At 46.0% G+C, this 25,576-nt stretch overlaps 1 protein-coding gene across 1 annotated transcript in view; it reads right to left on the bottom strand.

The window, feature by feature from the left end:
* Nucleotides 1–25,576, bottom strand: part of STK31 (serine/threonine kinase 31) — a 462,200-nt gene that overhangs the window by 302,870 nt on the left and 133,754 nt on the right. Inside the window, exon 5 of the mRNA XM_073630106.1 lies at nt 4,742–4,891. Within this exon, the coding sequence (XP_073486207.1) occupies nt 4,742–4,891 (150 nt within the window). The remainder of the gene's footprint in view (nt 1–4,741; nt 4,892–25,576) is intronic.

Raw genomic sequence — 25,576 nt, 5'->3', positions numbered from 1 at the left:
ATAAATCTTCCAGGAAGAAAACTTCCGCGCCCTTAGCACTGTAGAAATTACCGAAGCCGACAGCACTCGGTCCCTCAGCACCTGGCTTTCAACAGCCATGCCGTTAAAGCCAGCGACAGTAAAGCTGGGTGAAGTATCAGACCTTGAGACAGAAGGTCCTCCTTGCACCGGCAGCCACCAAGGAACATCCGCCACCATTCGTACAATGTCGGCGTACCAAGGACATCGAGATCAGTCTGGGGCAATCGGAATTACTAGAATCCCCTCGTCCTCTACTTTGCGCAGCAGACGAGGAGGGAGCCTGAGAGGAGGAAAGGCATAAATGAGTCAATACTGCCCCCATGGGGCCACCAACGCATCTGCCGTGTCCGCCCAGGGATCTCGTGACCTGGCCACAAACCTATGTACCTTCCGATTGAGCCAAAAGGCCAGAAGATCCACATCTGGCATGCCCCACCGTAGGCAAATGAGCCGAAACACTTCCGGATGCAGTGACCATTCTCCCTGGTCCAGCAACTGACTGAGGTAGTCCGCCTGCCAGTTTTCTACGACCAGAATGTACACGGCTGACAGGGCCGGCACGCGCCGCTATGCCCACTGCAGGATGTGGGAGACCTCCCGTGCTGCTGCTGAACTCCTTGTTCCTCCCTGATGATTGACATACGCCACCGCTGTGGCGTTGTCTGACTGGATCCTGACCGGACGACCCTGCAGCCTCTACGAACACGTGGAGAGGCACCCGCAGCTCCATAATGTTGATTGACAGGTGGGATTCCTCCTGCGTCCAGCGACCCTGGGCCGACTGGACACCCAGAATTCACCCCCCCCCCCCCAGCCCATCAGGCTGGTGTCCATCGTGATCACCGTCCAAAGAAGAGGAAGGAACGATTTCCTGGCCAGGGACCTCAGCCACCAAAGAAGAGAAGCCCCGACTAGCTAGCTCACCCGGATTTGACCATCCAAGGATGTCGAAGACTTGTCCCATTTGGACAGGATCTCTTTCTGCAAGACCCAAGTGTGGAATTGAGCATACGGTACCGCCTCAAAAGTGGCTACCATGAGGCCCAAAACTCGCATGCAGAAACACAGCGATGACCACCTGCAGGACATCAGTAACCGCACTGAAGATTGGAAAGTCTGCAGCTTGCTTGAAGGAAGAAAGACTCTCGCCTTTGTGGAGTCCAGAATCAACCCCAAGTACTTCAGACGCTGGGTCGGCAGCAACACCGACTTCTGGAGATTTAACGCCCAGCCAAACTCCTGAAGAGTATGCATGGTGATTGCCACATCCTCCCTTAGTTCTGAGGCAGAAGCTGCTCTCAGGAGAAGGTCGTCCAGGTAACCCACGATCCCGATCCCTCATTGTCTCAGCAACGCTAGAATCGGAGCCAGGACCTTGGTAAAGACCCTTGGTGCTGACGCTAGGCCAAAGGGAAGAGCTACAAAATTGGTAGTGCGTGTCCCCGACCGCAAATTCGCTGGAACCTCTAGTGCCTGATGCATATGGGGCCATGCAAGTATGTGTCCTTGATGTCCAAGGACGCCAGGAAATCCCCCTGATGCAGTGCAGCGACCACAGAACGAATCAACTCCATTCTGAACCTTCGAGCCCTCACAAACAAATTGAAGGCCTTAAGATCCAGGACCGGACGGACCCCTTCCTTCGGGACTACAAAACAGATTGGAGTAGAATCCCTGAAACCTTTCCGACGTCGGAACAGGCACTACTACCCCACGGAGTAACAAGTTCTGTACTGCCCCAAACAGGGCCTCCCGACTAACAAGAAGAAGGTTGGAGGGAAAAAACCTGCCTGGCGGACAAGAAAGAAACTCTTGTAGCCTGACAAAACCAGCTTGCAGACCCACTGGTCGGAAAAAAGAGAAGTCCACCGGTCCGCAAACTCCCGAAGGTGACCGCCACCCGAGAGTCGGGCGGGGGCGAACCTCCAAGCTAAAGCTGATTTGTTCGCAGGATTGTTCGGCTTGCGATACCAGGGACGCTTTTGTCCCTCAGCGGACACCTTGTCGGACTGGGAACGCTTACCCACCAACACGAAAAAGCCGCTTCTGAGTGGAAAAAGAGGGCCCCTGCCTACAGCGTGGCTCCTTACCCTTTCTGGACTGTGGGAGCAAAGTACTCTTTCCCCCAGTAACATTCTTAATAATGTCATCCAGCGAGGCGCCAAACAGCCTCTCACCTTGGAAGGGCAAATCCACCAGCGCTTTCTTAGATGTCTGGTGCGCAGACCAACACTTGAGCCAAATCAGGCGACACAGCACTACTGCTGATACCGAGGCTCTAGAAAGCAAAGGGGCCGTATCCGGGGCCGCATCACAGACATACTTAAGGCCATGCACCAACTGGTTTGCCAGTTCCACACAGACTGGGGAAACCTGTTCCTTCCCCAACTCGCGGTGCAACAACTTAGCCCATTCAGTCAGCGTCTATGACACCAGAGCCGTGGCTAACACCGGCCGAAGCACTGACCCCACTACTGTAAACATGGATCGGGCAACCGCCTCAGCCCTTCAGTTGGCAGGTTCCTTGAAAGAAGGGGACCCTTCCACCTGAATCGTGGTCACCTTATTTAACCTAAATACCGGGGGTGTCAATGACCGGAGGAGATGTCCATTTTTTCAGAAAACTCTCCTCAAAGGGGTAACGCACCAGCATTCGTCTCGGGACTGAAAAGGCCCGCTGCGGGCATTCCCACTCCTTGTAAATAAACTTATCAAAACAAGTTAGGTAGGGAAACACCTTAGCAGTGCGAGCCGGCTTGTGGGACCCAAAAGGGACTGACACCTCTGCAGATGGCCCCCCCCCCCCCCGTCTCCTCTAAATTTTAAGGTATCCCGCACCGCAGTGATAAGTGCTCCTACTAGCGCTTTTTCGTTCGCTGAAATGGACGGGGGTCCAAAGGGTCATGGTCCGCAACCTCTGAAGCGTCAGAACAGGGGCCGCCTGCCACAGCGGGACCTGAGTCTGAATCAGAGCTTTCCCCAGAAGACGGGGGGGGAGGAGGGGACTTTTTTACCCACCTTGCACCCGCATGCCGCTTCCACCCTGGAAACAAATGATTCCAGGACCGCCGACAGAGCGTCCATGGGCACCGCAGGTGCAGGGGATCCGGTTGCTATCACAGGGGCATCTGGGGAAGAAGCGTCAGCCTCTGACGCCATGTCTGACCCACTCTCGCCTGTCACCCGGAACCTAAAGCAAGAGACAAAAAATGCCTACCCTCCTAGCTGCCACAGACTGAGGGGCCCCCCATAGGCCTCACCACCCTGACCAAGGCGCTTGTGCTATGCTGCTGTGCCGCCTGTCCATTCTCCCCTCTGCCTGCGTCCAAATCACGAGGTGTTCTGTGTCCGTTTCGCGCTGTTCCTAGCTTAAACAGCCGCCCCATGCTAGAGACTAACAGAAACCGTCCTGCGTGGCTACAAGAAAATGGCCGCGGCTACAGGAAAATGGCCACGGTGAACATTCCCCCCTGCACGTGACAAACGAAGGCAAAAACGAAGGGATAAACGAGCAGACCAGACAACGTTAAAACGAAGTGATAAACGAGCGGAACAACCGAAAATAAAACGAAAAGAAAAACTAAATGAACAAACACATAGCACAACCCCCTGCCAGGACCCAGAGACCACCCGGAGGACCCCCGGGTCAGGTACGTGCTCCGCACTCCCTATGCCCAGCCACACAGCGCCCCCTTAGAATGGGGAGGAGGGAAAGGGGCAGGGAGATAGACCCCCTAATCGACCCCCTAGAGAGTGCCCAGCTGCTCCATCCTGCCTAAACAGGTGGGACCATACTTACCCTTCCTGCAGGGACTGCTGGACGCACTCCATGGACAGACCCATCTCCCGCATAGTACGGAGTGGCTGTCGGCCATGGCAACACTGACTCGGACAGCAGTAACCCGGTCATGTGTGTGCCCCGGAGCATATAACTCCCCGGCTGCCCCGGACCAGAATGGGGTCCGTTGCGGCTGACCCAGCGCGGAGCTAAAGTCTGCACGTGCTCAATAGCCAGGCTGGGGTGACTACCAGGATCTATATTATCCAGCCTGTCACCCAGCCTGGCTGTTGATTGTAGATCACGGGAAGCAAAAACAGCAAAAAGGAAAAAATGTCAAAGACCACTGGTCCCCACAGGGAACCAGGTCCTTCTCCTAGACTAGGCAGAAAAAAACTGAGCTGATGGGTGCAGAGTGAGGGGTTATAGCCAGTAGGACCACCCCGTGGGTGGTACTGTGTTTTGATATGTTCTGCCTAGTCCTCTCCAAAAGGTGGCGATATAACCCTAAGGTCAAGATTAGAGTGCTGTGTCCGTCAATGAACGAAAGAGAAATAACTATTGTTTGCATTACTAATACAATAAAATGAATGCATAGGCTGTGACCATAGAACTACTTTAATGTACACCATCAAATTTTTATACTAATTGCTATAAAAATCCATATTTATAATCATGCATCTCAAGGTTTACCAACTGATTTAGAATGCAGAGCCAGAAGTGTTTGACAGCACTACAAATTATTTCATATATTTATATTACCTGGTATACTATTCATATAATCATGTATATCAATGTCTACCAACTGATTTAGAGTACAGAGTCAGATGCATTTCACAGCAATACAAGAAAGGCTTTCCTTTCTCAGCCAAAAGGGAAAAAAAAAAAAACAACATATCATAATCAATCACATCTTTTAAAAGGATAATATTGGTAGCTCACCTGCTCAATATCAGAAGAGGTATGAAGCTGAAGTCCCCAGAGTCTAAATTTCTGTGCCACAGGGTGCATCTGCAAATCTTCTGGTAGTTCAACAATACTGGTTCGGTTTAATATTTCTGAATTTCCATAGTCAATATAAGTGACTGCACACTAGATAAAAACAAAACAAAAAAAAAAAAAACGTAAATTATTAAAACTGCAACTAAAAAGTATATTGAAAAACAAATTAATGTGGCCCCTAAGTCAAAAGGGCAGATCTTATAGGGGCATCTTGAAATGTTAAATGTACCCAAGCAGTACACTGAAAAAAAATTACCTTTCATATTGAATTCCTTCTGAAAAATAGTATACTTCCAGTGCCTAAACAGCACTACGCCCTGTTCCAAATTATTATGCAAATTCTATTTCAGTGTCACAAAGATTAAATATTTTGTTTTTCAGTTTAACTCATGGATGGCATTGTGTCTCGGGGCTCTTTTGATCACTGAAAAAAATCTCGGACACCTGTGATAATTAGATTGCCAGGTTAGCCCAATTAAAGGAAAAAGTACTAAAGGAGGGTGTTCCACATTATTAAGCAGAGCACCATTTTCAAGCAATATGGGGAAGAAAAAGGATCTCTCTGCTGCCGAAGAGAGTGAAACAGTTCAATGCCTTGGACGAGGTATGAAAACATTAGATAGTTCACGAAAACTTAATCGTGATTATCGCACTATTAAGAGATTTGTGGCTGATGCAGAGCACAGACGGGTTTCGTGCAGATAAAGGCACACTGAGGAAGAATTCTGCAGGTCCATGCATCGGATCAAGAGAGCAGCTGCTAAAACACTATTACATAGCAGCAAACAGATATTTGAAGCTGCTGGTGCCTCTGGAGTCCCACGGACATCAAGGTGTAAAGTCCTCCAGAGTCTTGCAACTGTGCATAAACCTTCCATTCGGCCACCACTAACCAATGCTGACAAGCAGAAACGGCTGCATTGGGCAAAAAAATACATGAAGACTTTTTCAAACAGTCCTGTTCACTGATGAGTGCCGTACAACCCTGGATGGTCCAGATGTATGGAGTAGTGGATGGTTTGTGGACGGCCACCCTCTTCCAACAAGATTGCAATGTTAACAAGGCGGTGGTGGAGTCATGTTTTGGGCCGGAATCATGGGAAGAGAGCAGGTCGGCCCCTTTAGGGTCCCCGAAGGTGTAAAGATGACCTCTGCAAAGTATGTGGAGTTCCTGACAGATCACTTCCTTCCCTGGTACAGAAGAAAGAACTATGCTTTAAATAATAAAATCATCGCCCTGCATGACAATGCACCATCTCATGCTGCAAAGAATACCTCTGCATCAATGGCTGCTATGGGGATAAAAGGAGAGAAAGTCATGATGTGGCCTCTATCCTCCCCTGACCTCAATCCTATGGAGAACCTTTGGAGCATCCTCAAGCAAAAGATCTATGAGGGTGGGAGGCAGTTTACATCCAAACAGCAGCTCTGGGAGGCTATTCTGACATCTTGCAAACAAACTCAAGCAGAAACTGTCCAAAAACTCACAAGTTCAATGGATGCAAGACTTGTGAAGCTGCTATCAAATAAGGGGTCCTATGTTAAAATCTAACGTGACCTGTTAAAATGTTTAAAAAAGTTAAAATGTTGTTCAAAGTTTGATTGAAATGGCTTTTGATTTCAGTAAATATGCTGCAAACACAACAAATAACAATTTTCAGTTCTTTACAACCTATAAAGTTTTTTGAAACTTACTGTGCGTAATAATTTGGAACAGTGCATTGTAAGTTTTTTATTTTGAAAAAAACTGTTATCATTAGGAGGCTTGTTCAATAAAATTTGAATTGTACTCTTAATAGTTGATAACATGAGAATTATGCTGACTGTTTACATCAATTATTTAGATAAAAGAGAAAAATATCATTGGCATAATAATTTGGAACAAGGTGTATACCGCGAGTATTATAACTATATCTGCAGTGTGAGATCATGTAAGGCAGTGGTCTCCAATCTATGGCCCGTGGGCCAGATATAGCCCTTTGCTTGTCTTTATCCGGTCCTTAGGTTACTATTCCTCCCACTGACACCAACAATGGGGCGCTATTCCTTCCACTGACACCATAGATGGGGCACTATTCCTTCCACTGACACCATAGCTGGGGTACTATTCCTTCCACTATTGCCAATGATGGGGTACCATTTCTCCCACTGATCTCAACGATGGGGCACCCATCCTTCCCACTGACACCAACAACAGAGATTATTATTCCCACTGATACCAATACTTCCTACTGCCCACAGGCATCATGTAATAATTTTACCCCTGCTGATCACCAAGTCTGAGGCATTTTCTACTCCCACTGGCCACAATCTGGCCCTCTTAAAGTCTGAAGGACAGTAAACTCTCCCTTTGCTTAGAATGTTTGGAGACCCGTGATCTAAGGCATGGAAAGCATAAACCAGGGAATACTGGCTCCATGCAACTAACAGAGCACCTGCTCTGATTTCCAGAGGATCTCTTGTTTGAGACACAAACTGCTGTAGCTTGTTGTTGAACCCAGTAGGTCGACCTCTGGCCATCCCAAATGTTGGCAATTTCCTGGATTATCTCTGGGTGTAGGGACCATTCCACCGGGCAGATCTGCTGGCGGCTAAGCTAATCTGCCTTGCAGTTCTCTACTCCCGGGATATGGACTGCCGATATTATTGGCACATGTCCCTCTGCCCAGGCTAGTATGTAGTTTACCTCTTTCAGAGCTGAACGACTCCTGGTACCACCTTGGTGGTTTATATAGGCCACTGCAGTGGCTTTGTTGGACTGAACCCTGATGGGGCAGTCCTGAAGCTCCACCGTCCAGGGTCGTAGGGCCAGACGTACTGCCTGTAATTCTAGGACACTGATGGGCAGAGTCTGCTCTGTCCCTGACCATTACCCCTGGGCTGTGAGCCTGTCTAGGGTTGCTCCCCAGCCTGAGAGACTGGCATCTGTAGTTGGTGCTCTCCAAGTTACCGGAAGAAAGGATTTTCCCTTTCGCAGGTTCTGATCCTGCAACCAACTTAGGCTTAAGCGTGCCCGATGAGATAAGCACATTGGATAATCCAGGGCTTTTCTTCCTCTGTTCCAAGCCGATAAGATGTCTTGTTGTAAAGGCCTGGAATGGAACTTGGGCATAGGGCTCTGCCTCGAAGGAGGATACCATCCTCCCTAGAAGACTCATACAGAGCCGAATGAAGGGTTGTCTGGTGCCCCATATCTGATGCACCTGATCCTTCAGGGTGGCAGGAATACTCTTGCTTGGACCGTGTTTAGAATCAGACCTAAATATTTTAGACTTTGAGCTGGTCTCAAGGCTGACAGTTCGGTATTTATGATCCAGCCTAAGCTTTTCAAATACCTCACTGTGTATATTATGCTCTGTATATTATATTCTAGAGCCTGTACTGAGTGATCTCTGAGCAGAAGGGTGTTCAGATACCCGAGCACCAGGATCCCTTGGGCCCTTATAAGCTCAAATACTGGTACTAGGACCTTTTTGAACACCTGGGGAGCTGTAGCCAGCCCGAAGGGTAGAGCCACAAACTGAAAATGATGTTCCTCTACTGCAAAACGTAGGAACCTCTGAGGCTGAAAGATAGGTACATGTAAGTATGCGTCCTTTAGATCGATGGAGGCTAAAAGTCTCCCCTCTGGAGTGAGGTTACAACTGAGCGGACAGACTCCATCTAAAGGATTGTATCAATAGATACGTGTTCATGGACCTTAGATCCAAAATGGGACTTGTGTCCCAGTTTGATTTCTGAACCGTAAACAGGATTGAGTAAAACCATGTGCCCCTTTCGGATACCAGAACCTCTACAATAACTCCTTTATGCACTAGATGATGTCGTTCCTGAAGCAATAAGTTAATTTTTGAAGGATCCGAGGGAACACTGGATCTTCGAAACCTCTGAGGGGGCACCCCCGTAACTGCGAGACATAATTGAGGTGACCCACTCGCTTTTAACCACTTCCAGCCCACGGACGTCATATGACGTCCTGGGCTTTGGGCGGGTATATCTGAATGATGCCTGTAGTTACAGACATCATTCAGATATTGCTGGTTTCAGCCGGCGAATCTCTACACCATAGGAATGATCATAGCGGCCGTTCCGCCGCTTGATCGTTCCTATGGGAGGCGAGAGGGGACATCCCCCCCTCCCGCCGCCCTCCGATGCTTGCTCCGACTCACCGTTATGATCGGTGAGGAAGAGAGTGGATCCGCCGGCGCCGGATTTAGATCATAGAGATTTCCGGCGGACCAGATGGTCCCCGGAGTCTCTATGATCGTCGGAGGCCGGGCGCGATGTTATGACGTCACGCCCGGCCTCTCCATTCAAAAAAAACGGTGCCGCTTCGGCTGGGAAGCGGCGATCGTTTTATTTATTTATTTTTTTTTTTCAGGCTTCCCAGCCTAGTGGTGAGATATGGGGTCTTATTGACCTCATATCTCACTATTAAGAGCACCTGACATGTCATATTGCTATTACAAGGGATGTTTACATTCCTTGTAATAGGAATAAAAGTGATCATTTTTTTTTTTTTTCAAAAAAGTGTCAAAATAAAAAAAATAAAATATAACAAAAAAAAAAAAAAAATTTTTTTAAAGCACCGCTGTCCCCGTGTGCTCACACACAGAAGCCAACGCATACGCAAGTCCCGCCCACATATGAAAACCGTGTTCAAACCATACATGTGAGGTATCGCCGCGAACGTTGGAGCGAGAGCAATAATTTTGGCCCTAGACCACCTCTAAATCAAAACATGTAACCAGTAAAAAAAATTTCAAGCGTCGCCTATGGGGATTTTTAAGTACATTAAGAACATTGGTGCCATTCCACGAGCTTATGCAATTTTGAAGCGTGACATGTTAGGTATCTATTTAGTCGGCGTAACTTCATCTTTCACAAAATGCAAAAACATTGGGCTAACTTTACTGTTTTGTTTTTTTTTTAAACACAAAACAGTTTTTTCCCCAAAAAAACGCGTTCGAAAAATTCCTGTGCAAATACTGTGTGAGATAAAAAGTTGCAACAACCGCCATTCTATTCTCTAGGGTCTTTGCTAAAAACATATATAATGTTTGGGGGTTCTATGTAATTTTCTAGCAAAAAAATGATGATATTTACATGTAGGAGCAAAGTGTCAGAATTGGCCCGGTATTGAAGTGGTTAAACGAGGGACGTTTGGTGCTTTTCTTCACAGGAAGTACAGAACTCTTCCCTCTGGAAATCTTTTGGATTTATTTGTCCAAGTGATCACCGAATAAACATTCCCCCTGAAATGGGAAACCTGCCAATAACTTTTTACAAGGAAGCTTAGCTGACCAGTTCTTAAGCCATAAAAGTCTGCGCATATGTACAGACAAGAGAGCCATACGAGAAACCTGCTGAATTGAATCCTTTAAGGCGTCAACAGCAAAACACAGCGCTCGAGGAATATCGGTCTTACTTTCAGGCAGATCATCCTCCTGGTTAGGCCTATCAGGCCATTTTATTTGATCCTTTATGGACTGTCAAATACAAACTACTGCAACAGCTAGCTGAATAGCTAGCTGAATAGCTGAACTGGCCAAAGAAAAAAGGAAGCTTTTAATAATAATTCCAATTTCTTGTCAACAGGGTCTTTCAAGCCCTTTGCGTTATCTACCGGACAAGTTCTTGTTTTTTTTTTTTTAGGAACTTTTCATCCATGGGATATAAAAGGGAAAACCTTTTAGGAGGCATAAAAGTCCTGTCAGGATGTTCCCAATCAGCATACATCGCCTGTTCCAACAGGGGGTGTAGCGGGAAAGTCTGTGCGACCTGAAAATAGGACCGGGGAGGGCTCAGTAACCTCTGCAAGAGGCAACTTAAAGGCAGAATGAACCATTTCGGTCAGAGTCGGGATCAACAGCCTCTGTGACTGAGAGGCAGACCGACTGGATATCATCTTCTCCAGATTGCGCGGAAGCAGACTCATCTGCCGGGCACTTCACTGAATCCTGAGCTTTCAGCTCTTCCCCATCCTCAACCCATTCCTGCTCCAGACTAGGAGACTCCAGGGAGGAGAATCTGTCACGCTTCCTGCCACCCTGCGGGATGAAGGCAATCATGCCGGCAATCCTGTGCTCTAACCCGGCTAGGGCTGAGGACAGTTCATCCTTCGTGATAAAGGGTGAAGCAGCAGCGTTGACTGTAGGCACAATACCAGATAAGTGTAGCGGCTCAGATTGCCCCGGAGCCTCTGGTCTTTCAGGGGATACAACACTAGGGATACGACTAGGTTCATCAGGAACTACTGATGACATAGTGTGCCCTTCTCTATGATGTTAGTCCCATTCCTCTTTTTGGAAGACATTCAATGCCTACAAAGTACTTGGTTGTAGTTAAAACACCTCAGAAGGGAGACCCTTTAATAGGGCTCACCAAGCCGCTACGCAACAATCCTGCTAAGCACCTTTAGCCTGCCAAGCAACACCTGCTGACTCACGTGACCCAGATAAGGAAAAATGAACCACTGCAAGTGTCTGTTCAAAGCCTCATGTGACCCAGGTAAGGAAAAGTGAACCACTGCAAGTGTCTGTTCAGAGCCTGCTCTGTGTCCCACAGCTGCCTTCTGAAAGCACCACATGCTTGGCCTGCACAGCTTAAATAAGCTGAGTGTGTGCCAGAACGTTCTATGGGTGTGCGCGCACGCATGTGCATGGTCCCGGCAAGCGGGCATTACTGTATTCACGTACGACGCAAATCTTCGTAAACCCAGATAAAGGTTACAACACATGTGCGTGCGAAGCCGCGTGCGCCATGGCCGCCAAACTGCTGAGCCCAGCGGCACTCTTGCAAACGCATGTGCACCATGGCGAACCAAGGTGAAATGGTGCACTGTGGTGCATCATCATTCAGGTAAAAGACAGCCAGACACAAGCAAAAAAAGTACACTTTGCAAACACCCTCAGCTAGCCCAGAACTCCCCCGTATAGTCACCGCACACAGGTGTCCAGCCTTTAGCTAGCTTGACTGATTGTTACAATCACTGGGACACCCCACAATAATAAAAGGGTTTCACTTACCCGTCCAGGCGCAGGGCCACTTCAAAGCTAAGGGCCCAATCTACACCCTTAACGGTGGGTTCCTGTCACTTGGACCTTCAAGGACTGGGTACCCTTTCATGTTTAGGGTCCACTCCCTTGGACCTGTATAGCACCCTGCAGGAAATGCCTTAGCGCTGTAGTGTCCAGGATTTCCACACCGCAGGGTCCAGCGCCTGGAGACCACGTTACAGGCAAAATCTTGCAGGATATTGAGTCTTCTTTGTGAGGCTCGGGTACCATTTATCTAAGCATAAAAGCCTGTGTCAAATGGATCCGATCGGTCAATCCCTTGATTCATTTTTGTAACCGTTTGTGGGACTAGAGACATGGAGCTCAGAGAGCTCAAACAAGGGAGGGGTTATATAGGGGATCACTTCCTGTCTAAAGACCTTTGGTCTACCAGTGTCCATTCACCTAATGAAGTATAACCCAGCAGGTAATGAATATTAGCCTGACTTTGTGTTCCATGATGTATGAAAAATAAAGGTACACTAGCGAAGAAGCGTACAGTATTCTGACTATGTCAGATGAAAACAAAGGGGTGCCCTCACTGACCGAATCAGGTTCAGAGTACGAACCTGTAGAGAGCAGCGGTACCCTGACAGATAGCTCAGACTATGGGGTAGAGATCTACCCAACCCTGTTCCCAGGTTGCTGAGGTGCTGGATTTACATGATTACTCTCATGTGCAGCACTGCCACACTACCTTTTGGTGAACCGGCAGGCACCAGACGACTAGTACATCCTGACAATTTACACACCAGCAGTAGCGAGTTCCGGAAGTGCAGTCCAAGCTGGTGCGGTGGCTAGCACTAGTAGCGTCCTGCGGCCACCAAGGAATCAAACACAGGCCCGCAAAGCCCATAGTGTCCTTATAGGATATGCTTGCAAGTCCTGATTGGCTGCCCACAGGATTCTGGAGCACCCATACTTCCCCCATTCACTGCCTAACCCGAAATTCAAGTGGAAACAGCAAGTTTAAGTACTCCCTTTGATTTTTTTGAGCCGTGGACCAATAATTATATGCTGACCAGTACATCACTGCCAACTCAAATTTCAAACCTTGCCAGACTTTTTGCATGGAAACCTATCACGGTTTCTGAGTTTAAATTTTTCTTTCACCTAACCCTCAGGGGCATTAAAAAAAAAAAAAAAAAAAAAAAAAAAATTGTGGTCATGTTGATCCTGCTCATGCTCAGATATGAGAATATAATGCAATTTATGCTTTTCCAAGACAATATACTACGTCGTGTTCGTGGTGACCCTGAATATGATCAGCTCCACAAAATTCAGACCCTCGTAAATAATCTTAACCAGAAAATTTGCTGATGTGTTCACGCCCCAACAAAACATCTGTGGAGATGAGTCCCTCAAATTTTTCCAGCTGCCTTGCATTCAGTTTCTCCCCAGAAAGTGTACCAGATCTGGGGTCAAAATGTATGAGCTCTGTGAGAGGGCAACAGGCTATACATGTAATTTTCAGATTTACAAGGGAAAGGATAGTGATGCATTTAAAAACATTGGAAAAAGTGGCAAGACAGCATGAGACTTGGTGTCACCCTTGTTTCTCAAGGGGTACCACTTGGGAGTGGACAATTATTATACAAGCATGACACTTTTCTCACTTATTTGATCTTGGACTTGGCTCATGTGGCACAGTGCGACCTAATCGCTGGGGCTTCCCACAATGGCTTGTAAACATCCAACTTAGAAAGGGGGATAAAGTCTGCATGAGAAACAATTAATTGCTTGCAGTGAAGTGGAAGGACTAACTGGATGTTTTTGTCCCCTTTTCCATTCACGCAGATACGTCGTCAAAATTTTGCACTTTATAAAGGGACACAAAGTGGATCTTTCCTAAAATTTCAGGATGAGGTCTTCCCGTCTCTTTTGTATCCAGAAGGTGCTGTTACCCAATTCCAAAGGCATGACACGCACTTATTTTTGTCCCTCCTGTAATGGTCAACCTGGGAGATTTTTTTTTTTTAATTTCAGATGAGAAAACACGTATATGCCCAAGCATGGGGGCTTGAGTGGTCAGATCACTCCTATGCTACAGCATTACAGATGCATCGAAATCTTGATGAGAAAGAAAAAAGGTGCAGATAATGGCACAAAAAATGCTATTTTAATACGATTTGCCGCAACTTTACTATATCTTATGGTGTGGACTTTCATAGGTCACGGAACTCAAAAACTGCATTACAAACCTATCAGGTGAGTTACTGATGCGGTTTTGCTGTGTTTTCAATGCATTTCAACAGGGAGGTGTATTTTTTCTTTTTACTGACCAAAAAATGCAGCAAGATTTTTAACTCCACAACGCAAGCGCAACAGACCATACATAGAATTTAAAGGGATTTTTTTTATTTTTCTTGAGCTTCTCTTGCGCTAAAAAAAAAGGTGCCCACAATGGCCGACAATTTCATATTCATTTAAACTCATGATATTAAATTAAAAAGTTGAATACAATTATACAATATACATAATACAATTAAATACAATTCTACAATTATATATAAAAATGTAAATATATTTTAAAACTGTCATTTTCGGTTTCAGCCAAGTACATCCTGAATTTTTGGTTTCGGTACCAAAATTTCCATTCGGTGAACCTCTATTCAGCTCTATCTTTTGGCACAGATTTCAATTAAAAAAAAAAAAAAAAAAAAGTTGTTTTATGGAGTTAATGTTCTATTGTTACTGTGTTTTATTGTTCACTGTTTGCTTTGCAGGAACGCCATTCAGCTGCAGCACTAATCTATTTATTCTGACAGCAGCAGGGTGTGCTTTCAGCAATACATATGTCAGTGATTGCAGCGCTGCAGGAGGAGATTTCCCGTCCGCAGTTAAAAAAAAAAAAAAAAAAAAAAAAAAAAGGAATATACTGTATATGCACAAGCATGTGAACCTAGGGTTATCAGTGGGAAGATTGCCCCTATGCTTTGTCATATATTGTTTTCACTTTTTATGGCAGAGATTTCATCATCCACATTGATGTGAATAGAGAAATCCCTTCCTGAACGAAAAAAAAATAAAATAAAATAAAAACCATCATTGCATGTATGCCCAACATTAAAAGTTAGCTGATGCAGGGTGGTATATTCTAATGGTGGGCATACAACGCACTTTTTCTGGCAGAGATTTCTTCATCCACATCAATGTGAATAGAGGAATCTGTTAGGTTGCATGAAAAAAAAAAATAATACATACATTATATGCCCAAGGACAAGCAATGAACTGGTTATACTGGGATGATGCGGGGGTGTGGTCAAGATGACGACCTGAGCGGATGTGGGTGACTGAAGCTCCGCACCTAGGAGGCATATTGATCCGATTCTAAGGGATTCAATACTACTCTAGTTTGACTTTTGTACTCGCAAACGCTGGGCATGAGAAGGGGGAGACCCGGCTCTAACCGAAAGCGGATCGACTCCTAAAACATCTCCACCATCTCCACACGGTATCCTGACTCTGCATGGCGTCCCAGAAAGAGCAGCCTTACTCACCTCCGCAGGGGTTGGAACAATTTAATGCCATCATGCAGGACATAAAGGTTGCCAGACCACCCCGATGGCGAAAATTAACCTCATGCAGCTGGAAATGGGGCTAATCCGACAGGATATGGATAAGTTCTGGGATAGACTATCGGAAGCGGAGCGGAGAGTGACCAACATCGAGGACTCAGTTTGTGACCATCTTGCCTCCCTTCACACGCTGCAGGTTAAGATAAAAGGTCATGGAATCCCACGCTGAAGACAGTGAAAACAGAAACCACAGAAATAAATCTATGCATGGTAGGTCTTCCTGAGGGGGTTGAGGGCAGGCATCCTGCGGCCTACAAGGAACATCTACTGCGCACGCTTCTCCCTCAGGCACCATTTTCTCCTCACTTTGCGGTTGAGAGGCCTTCCTGCTGCCTCTCCACGCACATTTATATTCCGTTTATTCAACTTTCGGGACTGGGACCTGGTTCTGCGGGAGGCAAGGAAACTGGAGGAGCTGCTCCACGAAAATGTTAAGGTTATGATCTTCCCAGACTATTCCATGGAAACTCAGCGTCTCCGCAGAACGTTTGATCCAGCTAAGGCCCAGCTTTGCACCAAGGGTTTAAAGTACAGAATGCTTTTCTAGCTCGTCTGCGTGTGGTGGATGGTGAGTCTACTCGACACTATACCTCCCTGGGGTAGGCTTTGCAATGGCTTGATTCCCTGCCGCGTGTCCGTTGATTTTGCCTAACATGTGGTTGGGTGTGCTCTGCTCCCCTCTTTCTACCTGCTCTCCTGTGCCTTACAGCATTCTCTCTATATGCCTGTGGCCCTAACCCACCTAACTGGTGATGCCATTTTGGTTTGCTCGGGACTGCTGTGCTTAACTGTAAAGCGGGTCACACTGGGGCACCCAGGTCTATGCTATGCCCTGTCAATTTGGCCTTTATCCTGTTGGTATTGGTGATGTCTCACTGACCCTCCTGGCTCTGCAATTAGCATTCCCATTTGAGGTAACTGCTTACCCCTTCATACCCTCTGCGTTAAACTAGGAGGCTGTGTGCTGCTTTTCTGCAGTCCGTATTTTATCAGTGGCCACAAGCCTTTCCACCTGGTATGTGGTCAGCATTCTCAGCTCTTATCTCTGTTGCTGACCGGGATATGCTAGAGGGCCTTCTTCGATCATGTATTACACTTCAAGACTGACTGACTTGGGATCCCCTGCACTTCTACGGGTAACACTGCAGGATCCACTGCTGCCGTGGGATGCAGTTATCTCTGCTTTCAACTTTCAACGCAGGATTTGGTCCTTGTCCTACAGCGTGGCCTCATGGGTGATGCACCGATGCTCTACTGAGTGAAGCTAGGAAAGGTGGGCTACATGGAGAGATGGGGGACGAACTATGACTCCCTTCCGGTTGTTCTATGTTTACTATGTTGCTTTACCCCTGTCACTCTCCAGTTTTCGTTACAATCAAGTCTGTGCCCTTAGCAATGTCTAAGTGAACTGAGGAAAAAAGTTTTTTTGTTCTTTCAGTAATGGATCCCTCGGTGCATATAGCTTTCAAGTTACAAAGTTTGCAGAAATGTTTGCTCCCACCGTCCAGAACTGAGAGCTTGGTGTGCTATCTGTTACGCACTGTCCCCACAGGAGACTACTCTACGGCTCAGTTACTCATGGTTTGGAGTGTTTTAGGTTTGTGTAATCAAATACTGTTCTCGGGTTGTGGGGTAGGTTGGGATGAAACGTTGTTTTTTTGGTTCTTAATAGGACAGTCATGGTGCAGTGGATGTAGTTCTCGGTTGATGTTTATTCCTGCTTTACTGGCCAACATCTCCTTTATAGGTCGTGAAGCTTTCAACATTCCGATGTTTTTCATTTTGCAGCTCCTTCTGGGTCTAGAGGGTTGATTCTTATCCGTTGTTTATTCCTGCCCTTCTCTGATGTGGCTCCATTAAGGCTCCATTAAGGATCCTGTCCTGGAACATCAGGGGACTTAACAATAAGATAAAGGGATTGTTGGTTTTTGCCTATCTCAAGAAGTATAGCCCCCAAGTCTGTATACTACAGGAGACCCATCTGGTGGAGGCTAGGGTCCTGGGACTTAAAAAAAATGCTACCTAGTCAGGTTATGCCCAGGGAGTTTGCATTGTGATCCATAAATCTCTTATGTACTAATCCATGCAATTATTGATACAGTTCATAGGTTGATAGTTGGATTATATCTGCCACCTCCAGCTACTAGCTCCTTTTTGAATAACCTCGTATCTCTGCTTTCTAAGTTCCCCACTGACAATATCCTTCTTTCAGGGGATTTCAATATGCTTCCGAACCCCTCACTTGATAAACTGTCCCCAGACCCTGCCTTATCTCGCTGGGCAACCCAATTTGGGCTAACAAATTTATGGCAGTGGAAGCACCCTCTAGATCGTATTTACACTTGTCACTCTCTCACAACACACAGTCTCGTATTAATCTTATATACGCAAGTGTTGGCATATTACCCAAAATTAACCACTTGCTTACTGGGCACTTAAACCCCCCTCCTGCCCAGACCAATTTTGAGCTTTCAGCGCTGTCACACTTTGAATGACAATTGCGCGGTCATACAACACTGTACCCAAATGAAATTTTTATCATTTTTTTCCCACAAATAGAGCTTTCTTTTGGTGGTATTTAATCACAGCTGGGATTTTTATTTTTTGCTAAACAAACAAAAAAAATGGAAATTTTTGAAAAAAAAAAAAATCATGTTTAATAGTTTGTTATAAAATTTTGCAAACAGGTAATTTTTCTCCTTCATTGATATGCGCTGAGGCGGCACTGGTGGGCACTGATAGGCTGCACTGATGGGCATGGATAGGCACAGATAAGGCGGCACTGATAGGCACAGTTAAGGCGGCACTGATGGGGACAGATAAGGCGGTACTGATGGGGACAGATAAGGCGGTACTGATGGGGACAGATAAGGCGGTACTGATGGGCACAGATAAGGCGGTACTGATGGGCACAGATAAGGCGGCACTGATGGCCACGGATGGGCGGCACGGATGGGTGGCACGGATGGGCACTGATAGGTACCACTGATGGGGGGCACTGATGGGTGGCACTGATTGGCACTTATGGGCACTGGTAGGTGACACTGATGGGCCTCTGATAGGTTGCACTGATGTGGGTGCTGATGGGTGGCACTGATGTGGGTGCTGATGGGTGGCACTGATGGGTGGCACTGTGGGCACTGATGGGTGGCACTGTGGGCACTGATGGGTGACTCTGGTGGGCACTTGTAGGCAGCACTGCTGCCTATTGCTTTGTGTTGTAATAGCGCCGTGATCGGGACTGATGTCCCGATCACGGCCGCCGGTGATCGGGTTTTTTTTTCCTCCTCACGCTGTCAGCGCGAGGAGGAAAAATAACCGATTACCGGCTCTGTTTACATCACATGATCAGCTGTCATTGGCTGACAGCTGATCATGTGGTAAGGGGTCGGGACCAACCCCTTACTCTGATCTGTGATCAGGCGAGTCTCATAGACTCGCTGATCACCGAGCGCGCCGCGCGCGCCCTACAGGGGGCGCGCAGGCCGCTCGTGCACGGGACGTCCCGGCAATTTAGATCCGCGCTGTTGCCGTCATTTGGCAATGGCCCGGATCTGAAGCTGTTAAAGGGGTCTCGGTGCTTTCCCGTGGTATATCCGACCATTCATCAATCCTGCGTTGCCTACAGACTCAGACTCCCCCATGCGAAACGACTCTGGCGTCTCTGCCGGTTTAGGATATCTGATCCCACCATTGAATTTGAAATAGCTGGGCTGATCAGGGAATACTGGATGGTGAATGCTGTCACCACTTCGCCAGGCAATGTCTGGGATGCCGTTAAGGCATTCCCTAGAAGCTATCATTCCTTTATTTCGAGGGCCCAAAGAATTGCTGCAATCACTCTAGAAGAAGCTGAAGCAAAAGCCCAACTGCTTGAATCCCAATATGCGCTTACCTCTAACCCTATTACTGGCCAGACATGCACGCGGCATACCGAGAAGTAATGCTCCTTAGAATAGCTAAGGCCAAAAAACATCAAATTGGCCCAAGCACAGCATGTTTTTGAACAGGGAGAGAAGACTGGAAGGTTTTTGGCCAGGATTTCCAAAGAACAGCCCTGGTGGCCACTATATAGTGTCAGAAAGCATGAACCAGACCGAGACAGAACAATAAAATCACACGTTTATTAATAAAAATTAAAAAAGGTAGAGTAAGCGTAGTCAAAGCATAGCAAGAGTCCAGTGACCGGATCGGGTAGTCAGCCAAGCCAGAGTTCAGTAACCAGATCAGGTAATCAGACAAGCCAGAGTTCAGTAACTAAATTGGTAATCAGCCAGGCCAGAAGTCAGGGATCCAAGTAGAGGAACCGCAAGCAGGATAAGGAGCCAGAAGGGATGTCAGCAAAGCCAGTCTTTAAACAGGAACGCAGGAGATGGTTTCTTGTGATGTGACCAAGGCGAAGGCAGGAATGAAGTGAACTATAGATCTTTAAGTAGGCGGGACTGACGAGCAGATCCATAACAGCTGGTGAACTGTGGAGAGAGATGAGAGCTGGCAATTAGCCGACAGCTGAGTGGACAGCTCAGAGAAGGAAGGGCTGAGCCAGCCCTGACATATAGCCTGTCTTAAAAGTGTCGGCAGCAGGCTAGCATTAGACCCGATGGAAATCTATGCCTGTTTCACCTCCTACTACATTGAGTTGTATTCTTCCAGAGCACAATACTCCCAAGACTAGCTCCATTGCTTTCTAGACCAGGTATCTTTCCCAGTTCTCTCAGCTTCGGCAAGGGAACAGCTAGATGGTCCGATTACCCTAGAGGAGGTTCAGCAGGTGCTGGGCTCACTGCAGTCGGGCAAACCCCAGGAGTGGATGGTATTCTATAAGCAATATATGGGAGGAGGTGGCACCTAGGTTGCATGCCATGCTGACTAAAACTTTACAGGAGGGTGTTCTCCCTCCATGGCTCAGGCAATTGTATAAGTGATCCTTAAGCCCGGGAAGGACAGCTGTGCTCGTCATATCGGCCTATTTCTCTGCTTAATACAGACGCCAAGGTCGTTACTAAAATTCTTGCTAAGCGACTGAATGTGGTTATAGGTTATACACACCCTAGTTAATGAAGACCAGACGGGATTCATGCCAGGTAAGGGGGCGGATATTAACCTTATTAACCAGGGGTGCCCTCTCTCCCCGAGACTTTTTGCCTTGGCAATTGAATACATGGCTATCCTAAGGTCTAAACCAGAGGAGCAGGGCATAGCTGTGGGTCCCCTCCAAGAAAAAGGTCTCTTATGCCGACGACACCTTATTGTATCTTAGGGATGATGGGGCCTCCCTACAGGCTGCCCTATCGGTCATTGACCGATTTGGCAAATTCTCTTGAGTCTGTATCATCTGGGGCAAGTTTATTCTTTTCCCCCTGGGTCCAGTAATTGACTCTCCGCAACCCGCTACACAGCTGCAGAGGATCTCCCAGTTCAGATACTTGGGAGTTGAGATCTATCGAGATCTGAAGCAATTTATCCCTTTCAATTTAGACCCAGTGGTCAATCTACTGTGCCAACACTGTGCTGCCTGGAGGTCTTTGCCCCTCACCCCTGTAGATTGAGTCAATCTTGTCAAAATGTCCCAAGTTTACATATATTTTTAAACAGGCTCCTGTACTTATACCCAATATATTTTTTAGTCCTAGTAACTGTTAAGTGGTAGCTCTTGGAGGATCCGGCCAATCCCGCTTCCACACTTGAGGCAGGGTTGCTCAGCTCGTACTTGGAGCTACGCAACTTAACACATCGGGGTCCCCGTTCTAACTCCAATGTGACCCCCCCCCATAAAAACGGCCCGTAAGGTTTGGGATACTGTTTGTACAAAGGTTGAGAAAATAAATGCTTGGTCTCCGCATACACCGCTCTGGGGCAATCCTCGACTGCCTCACTTCCACTCTATCCCTGATCCGGTCCTGTGGGCTAGATACGGGATTACAACACTGGGGGACATAATTTATCAGGGGCGATTGATCACTTATGATAACCTTAAGAGGTGTCCAGATATTCCGAGCCAAATGTTTAAGATATCTTCAATTATGTCATGCTTTTGGGGCCCAATTTTCTCCCCCTATACTTTTAGAGATGTCCAATAAGGAATGTATACTTGGGTCCCCCGGTGGTGAGAAAACGCTTTCTACCCTATATACAATGCCTTGCAAAAGTATTCACCCCCCCTTGGCTTGTTACCTACTTTGTTACATTACAGCCTTTGGTTCAATAATTTTTAATCTGAATTATATATGATGGATCAGAACACAATAGTCTAAGTTGGTGAAGTAAAGTTAGAAAAATATATACATAAAATTATTTTTCAGAAATAAAAAACTGATAATTGGCATGTGCGTATGTATTCACCCCCTTTGTTATGAAGCCCATAAAAAGCTCTGGTGCAACCAATTACCTTCAGAAGTCACATAATTAGTGAAATGATGTCCACCTGTGTGCAATCTAAGTGTCACATGATCCATCATTAAATATACACACCTTTTTGAAAGGCCCCAGAGGCTGCAACACCTAAGCAAGAGGCACCACTAACCAAACACTACCATGAAGAGCAAGGCACTCTCCAAACAAGTAAGGGACAAGGTTGTTGAGAAGTACAAGTCAGGGTTAGGTTATAAAAAATCGAATGGAGAAGGGGAATTGGGACTTTAAATGAGGTACATATGCGGTGTGCCTCCATCCCTATACTAGTGCAAAAGAGAAGGGAAAGTGGGACTTTAAGTGAGATAGATGACTTTGTGGAGGCAAAGTTGAGATAAATGCAAAATTGTTTTTATTAGTAACAAACTTTGTATAGAATATGGCAATAAAATAACCACATATATATTCAGTAAAGTAATTCATAGAGACACCACCCACACATAACATACAGGTGTGGCATGGGAAAAAATGTTTGCATGAGTATGGTATTATCAAAGCAGTTCAAAGGTATATAACATAGAATAAATTTATATTAATACATATGACATAAAAATGACATAAAAACAGCACCAGCGACAGGAGTATGAGTATGGGAAGTAAAGCCAAAATAAATAAATGAATGTCAAAAATTATTAATCTGCTGCAGACCAAAATTTCACTGTGTCCATTACAGACACAGGTCAGCATCACTTTTGACCGACGCGTTTCGTGTAGAGACACTCCTCAGGGGCAGATGCTAAAGTATCTCTGCAGAGTGTAAAGAAAAAAGTGGTGACATTAGTCTAGTTCTAATTGGTAATGTAGAAATAGGGCAAATTAGCCTGTCCTAAATACTCACATAGGGTCCAAAACGGTAAAATGTTGCGGCCATGTGATCAAGGTCCCAAGATAGCCTCCCCCGGGAACTGAGGTAATTGCAGACGCGCACAGCAAGGCGCATACAGCAAAACCTCCCGATGACCCAAGGCACAAATTACTGGTGCAAGTGGAAAGTTGCAGTGGCCTGTGAAGGCAACCTGGAGTGATCTAAGAAGGTGTAAAAAAAAAAAACAAAAAAAAAAATGGTAAAATGAATAAAAAGAATGTGATGTAAAAGGGGGTTGTGTGTTGACTCAATATGTGAGCATTATTGGTGTTGCATGAAAAAGTGAGGGTTGGATGGTGAGAGCCAATATTAAAACAAAAAAGTGTCAACAGTGGTAACAAAGAAGGAAAAAAACATCAAACAAGAGTGGCAGGCAATTGTGAATGGCCTCGGGGGTGACTTACGTGTTGGAACAAAGCTGGAAACTAAGGGAAGTGTTGAATGCGATGTGATGGCTAGGAGGTGTATCAGCAAGAGTGTGACAGGGGAGGCAGCTTATATGTACCCCGCACACGTGCACGCCGGCTCTTACCAGCGTCACGCTAGCGTGATAGGCAGGAAGGGGCTCCGGAGAGGGCGGTAGGCACCGCCCTCCATAGAAACCCATATTCACCACTGTTTTTTTCCTTCTTTGTTACCACTGTTGACACTTTTTTGTTTTAATATTGGCTCTCACCATCCAACCCTCACTTTTTTATGCAACACCAATAATGCTCACATACCTCACATATTGAGTCAACACACAACCCCCTTTTACATCACATTCTTTTTATTCATTTTACCATTTTTTTTTTTTTTTTTTTTTTTTTTACACCTTCTTAGATCACTCCAGGTTGCCTTCACAGGCCACTGCAACTTTCCACTTGCACCAGCAATTTGTGCCTTGGGTCATCGGGAGGTTTTGCTGTATGCGCCCTGCTGTGCGCGGCTGCAATGACCTCAGTTCCCGGGGGAGGCCATCTTGGGACCTTGATCACATGGCCGCAACATTTTACCGTTTTGGACCCTATGTGAGTATTTAGGACAGGCTAATTTGCCCTATTTCTACATTACCAATTAGAACTAGACTAATGTCACCACTTTTTTCTTTACACTCTGCAGAGATACTTTAGCATCTGCCCCTGAGGAGTGTCTCTACACGAAACGCGTCGGACAAAAGTGATGCTGACCTGTGTCTGTAATGGACACAGTGAAATTTTGGTCTGCAGCAGATTAATAATTTTTGACATTCATTTATTTATTTATTTTGGTTTTACTTCCCATACTCATACTCCTGTCGCTGGTGCTGTTTTTATGTCATTTTTATGTCATATGTATTAATATAAATTTATTCTATGTTATGTACCTTTGAACTGCTTTGATGATACCATACTCATGCAAACATTTTTTCCCATGCCACACCTGTATGTTATGTGTGGGTGGTGTCTCTATGAATTACTGTACTGAATATATATGTGGTTATTTTATTGCCATATTCTATACAAAGTTTGTTACTAATAAAAACAATTTTGCATTTATCTCAACTTTGCCTAGACAAAGTCATCTATCTCACTTAAAGTCCCACTTTCCCTTCTCTTTTGCAGGTTATAAAAAATATCCAAATCTTTGATGATCCCTAGGAGCACCATCAAATCTATCATAACCAAATGGAAAGAGCATGGCACAACAGCAAACCTGCCAAGAGATGGCCGCACACCAAAACTCACGGACCAGGCAAAGAGGGCATTAATCAGAGAGGCAGCACAGAGACCTAAGGTAACCCTGGAGGAGCTGCAGAGTTCCACAGCAGAGACTGGAGTATCTGTACATAGGACAACAATAAGCCGTACGCTCCATAGAGTTGGGCTTTATGACAGTGGCCAGAAGAAAGCCATTACTTTAAACAAAATGGCACATTTTGAGCTTGCGAAAAGGCATGTGGGAGACTCCCAAAATGTATGGAGGAAGGTTCTCTGGTCTGATGAGACTAAAAATAGGATTTTTAAAACAGCTTACCTGTAAAATCCTTTTCTTGGAGTACATCATAGGACACAGAGCCTGAAGTAATTACTTAGTGGGTTATGGGCCTACCTTCAGGTGTTGACACTGGTATAACCAATACAGGAAGTTGACTCCCCTATATAACCCCTCCTCCTTCCAGGAGTACCTCAGTTTTTGTAGCCAAGCGATATACCTTCACCCCATAAAACAGAGGGGCGGGAGCTCTGTGTCCTAAGATGTACTCCAAGAAAAGGATTTTAAAAAGGTAAGCTGTTCTAAAAATCCTATTTTCTTTATCGTACATCATAGAACACAGGGCCTCAAGTAATTACTTAGTGGGACGTCCCATAGCAATGCTACTTGAGGGGAGGGAGACAACCCCTAGGGCACCCCCAGACCTGATGACTTATACTTCTGCCTGCAGCACACTGCGCCCAAAGGCGATAGCCTCATTCCATCTTACATCTACTTGATAAAATTTTGTAAATGTATGTACTGAAGACCAAGTCGCGGCCTTGCAGATCTGAGACATGGAGGCCTGGTGACGCATTGCCCAAGAAGCACCAACCGCTCTGGTAGAGTGCGCCTTAACTTGAAAAGGGGGAATCTTTCATTTTAAATCATAAGTTTGAATTATAACTTGCCGAATCCACTTAGCGACAGTGGATTTAGACGCTGCCTGTCCTTTCTTAGGACCCTCGGGCAGAATAAATAAGACATCAGTCTTATGAATCTGAGCACTAATCTTTAAATAGATTTTCACTGCTCTCACCACATCAAGACAATGTAGTGACTTTTCTTCCCTGGAACATGGTTTTGGGAAAAACGATGGCAGGACAATATCTTTCAGATGAAAGCCTGAAACCACTTTTGGCAAAAAGAC

The sequence above is a fragment of the Aquarana catesbeiana genome, linkage group LG05 (genome assembly GCF_042186555.1).
Source record: "Aquarana catesbeiana isolate 2022-GZ linkage group LG05, ASM4218655v1, whole genome shotgun sequence".
NCBI classification, from domain to species: domain Eukaryota; kingdom Metazoa; phylum Chordata; class Amphibia; order Anura; family Ranidae; genus Aquarana; species Aquarana catesbeiana.
This window is presented reverse-complemented; position numbering and strand designations above follow the sequence as displayed.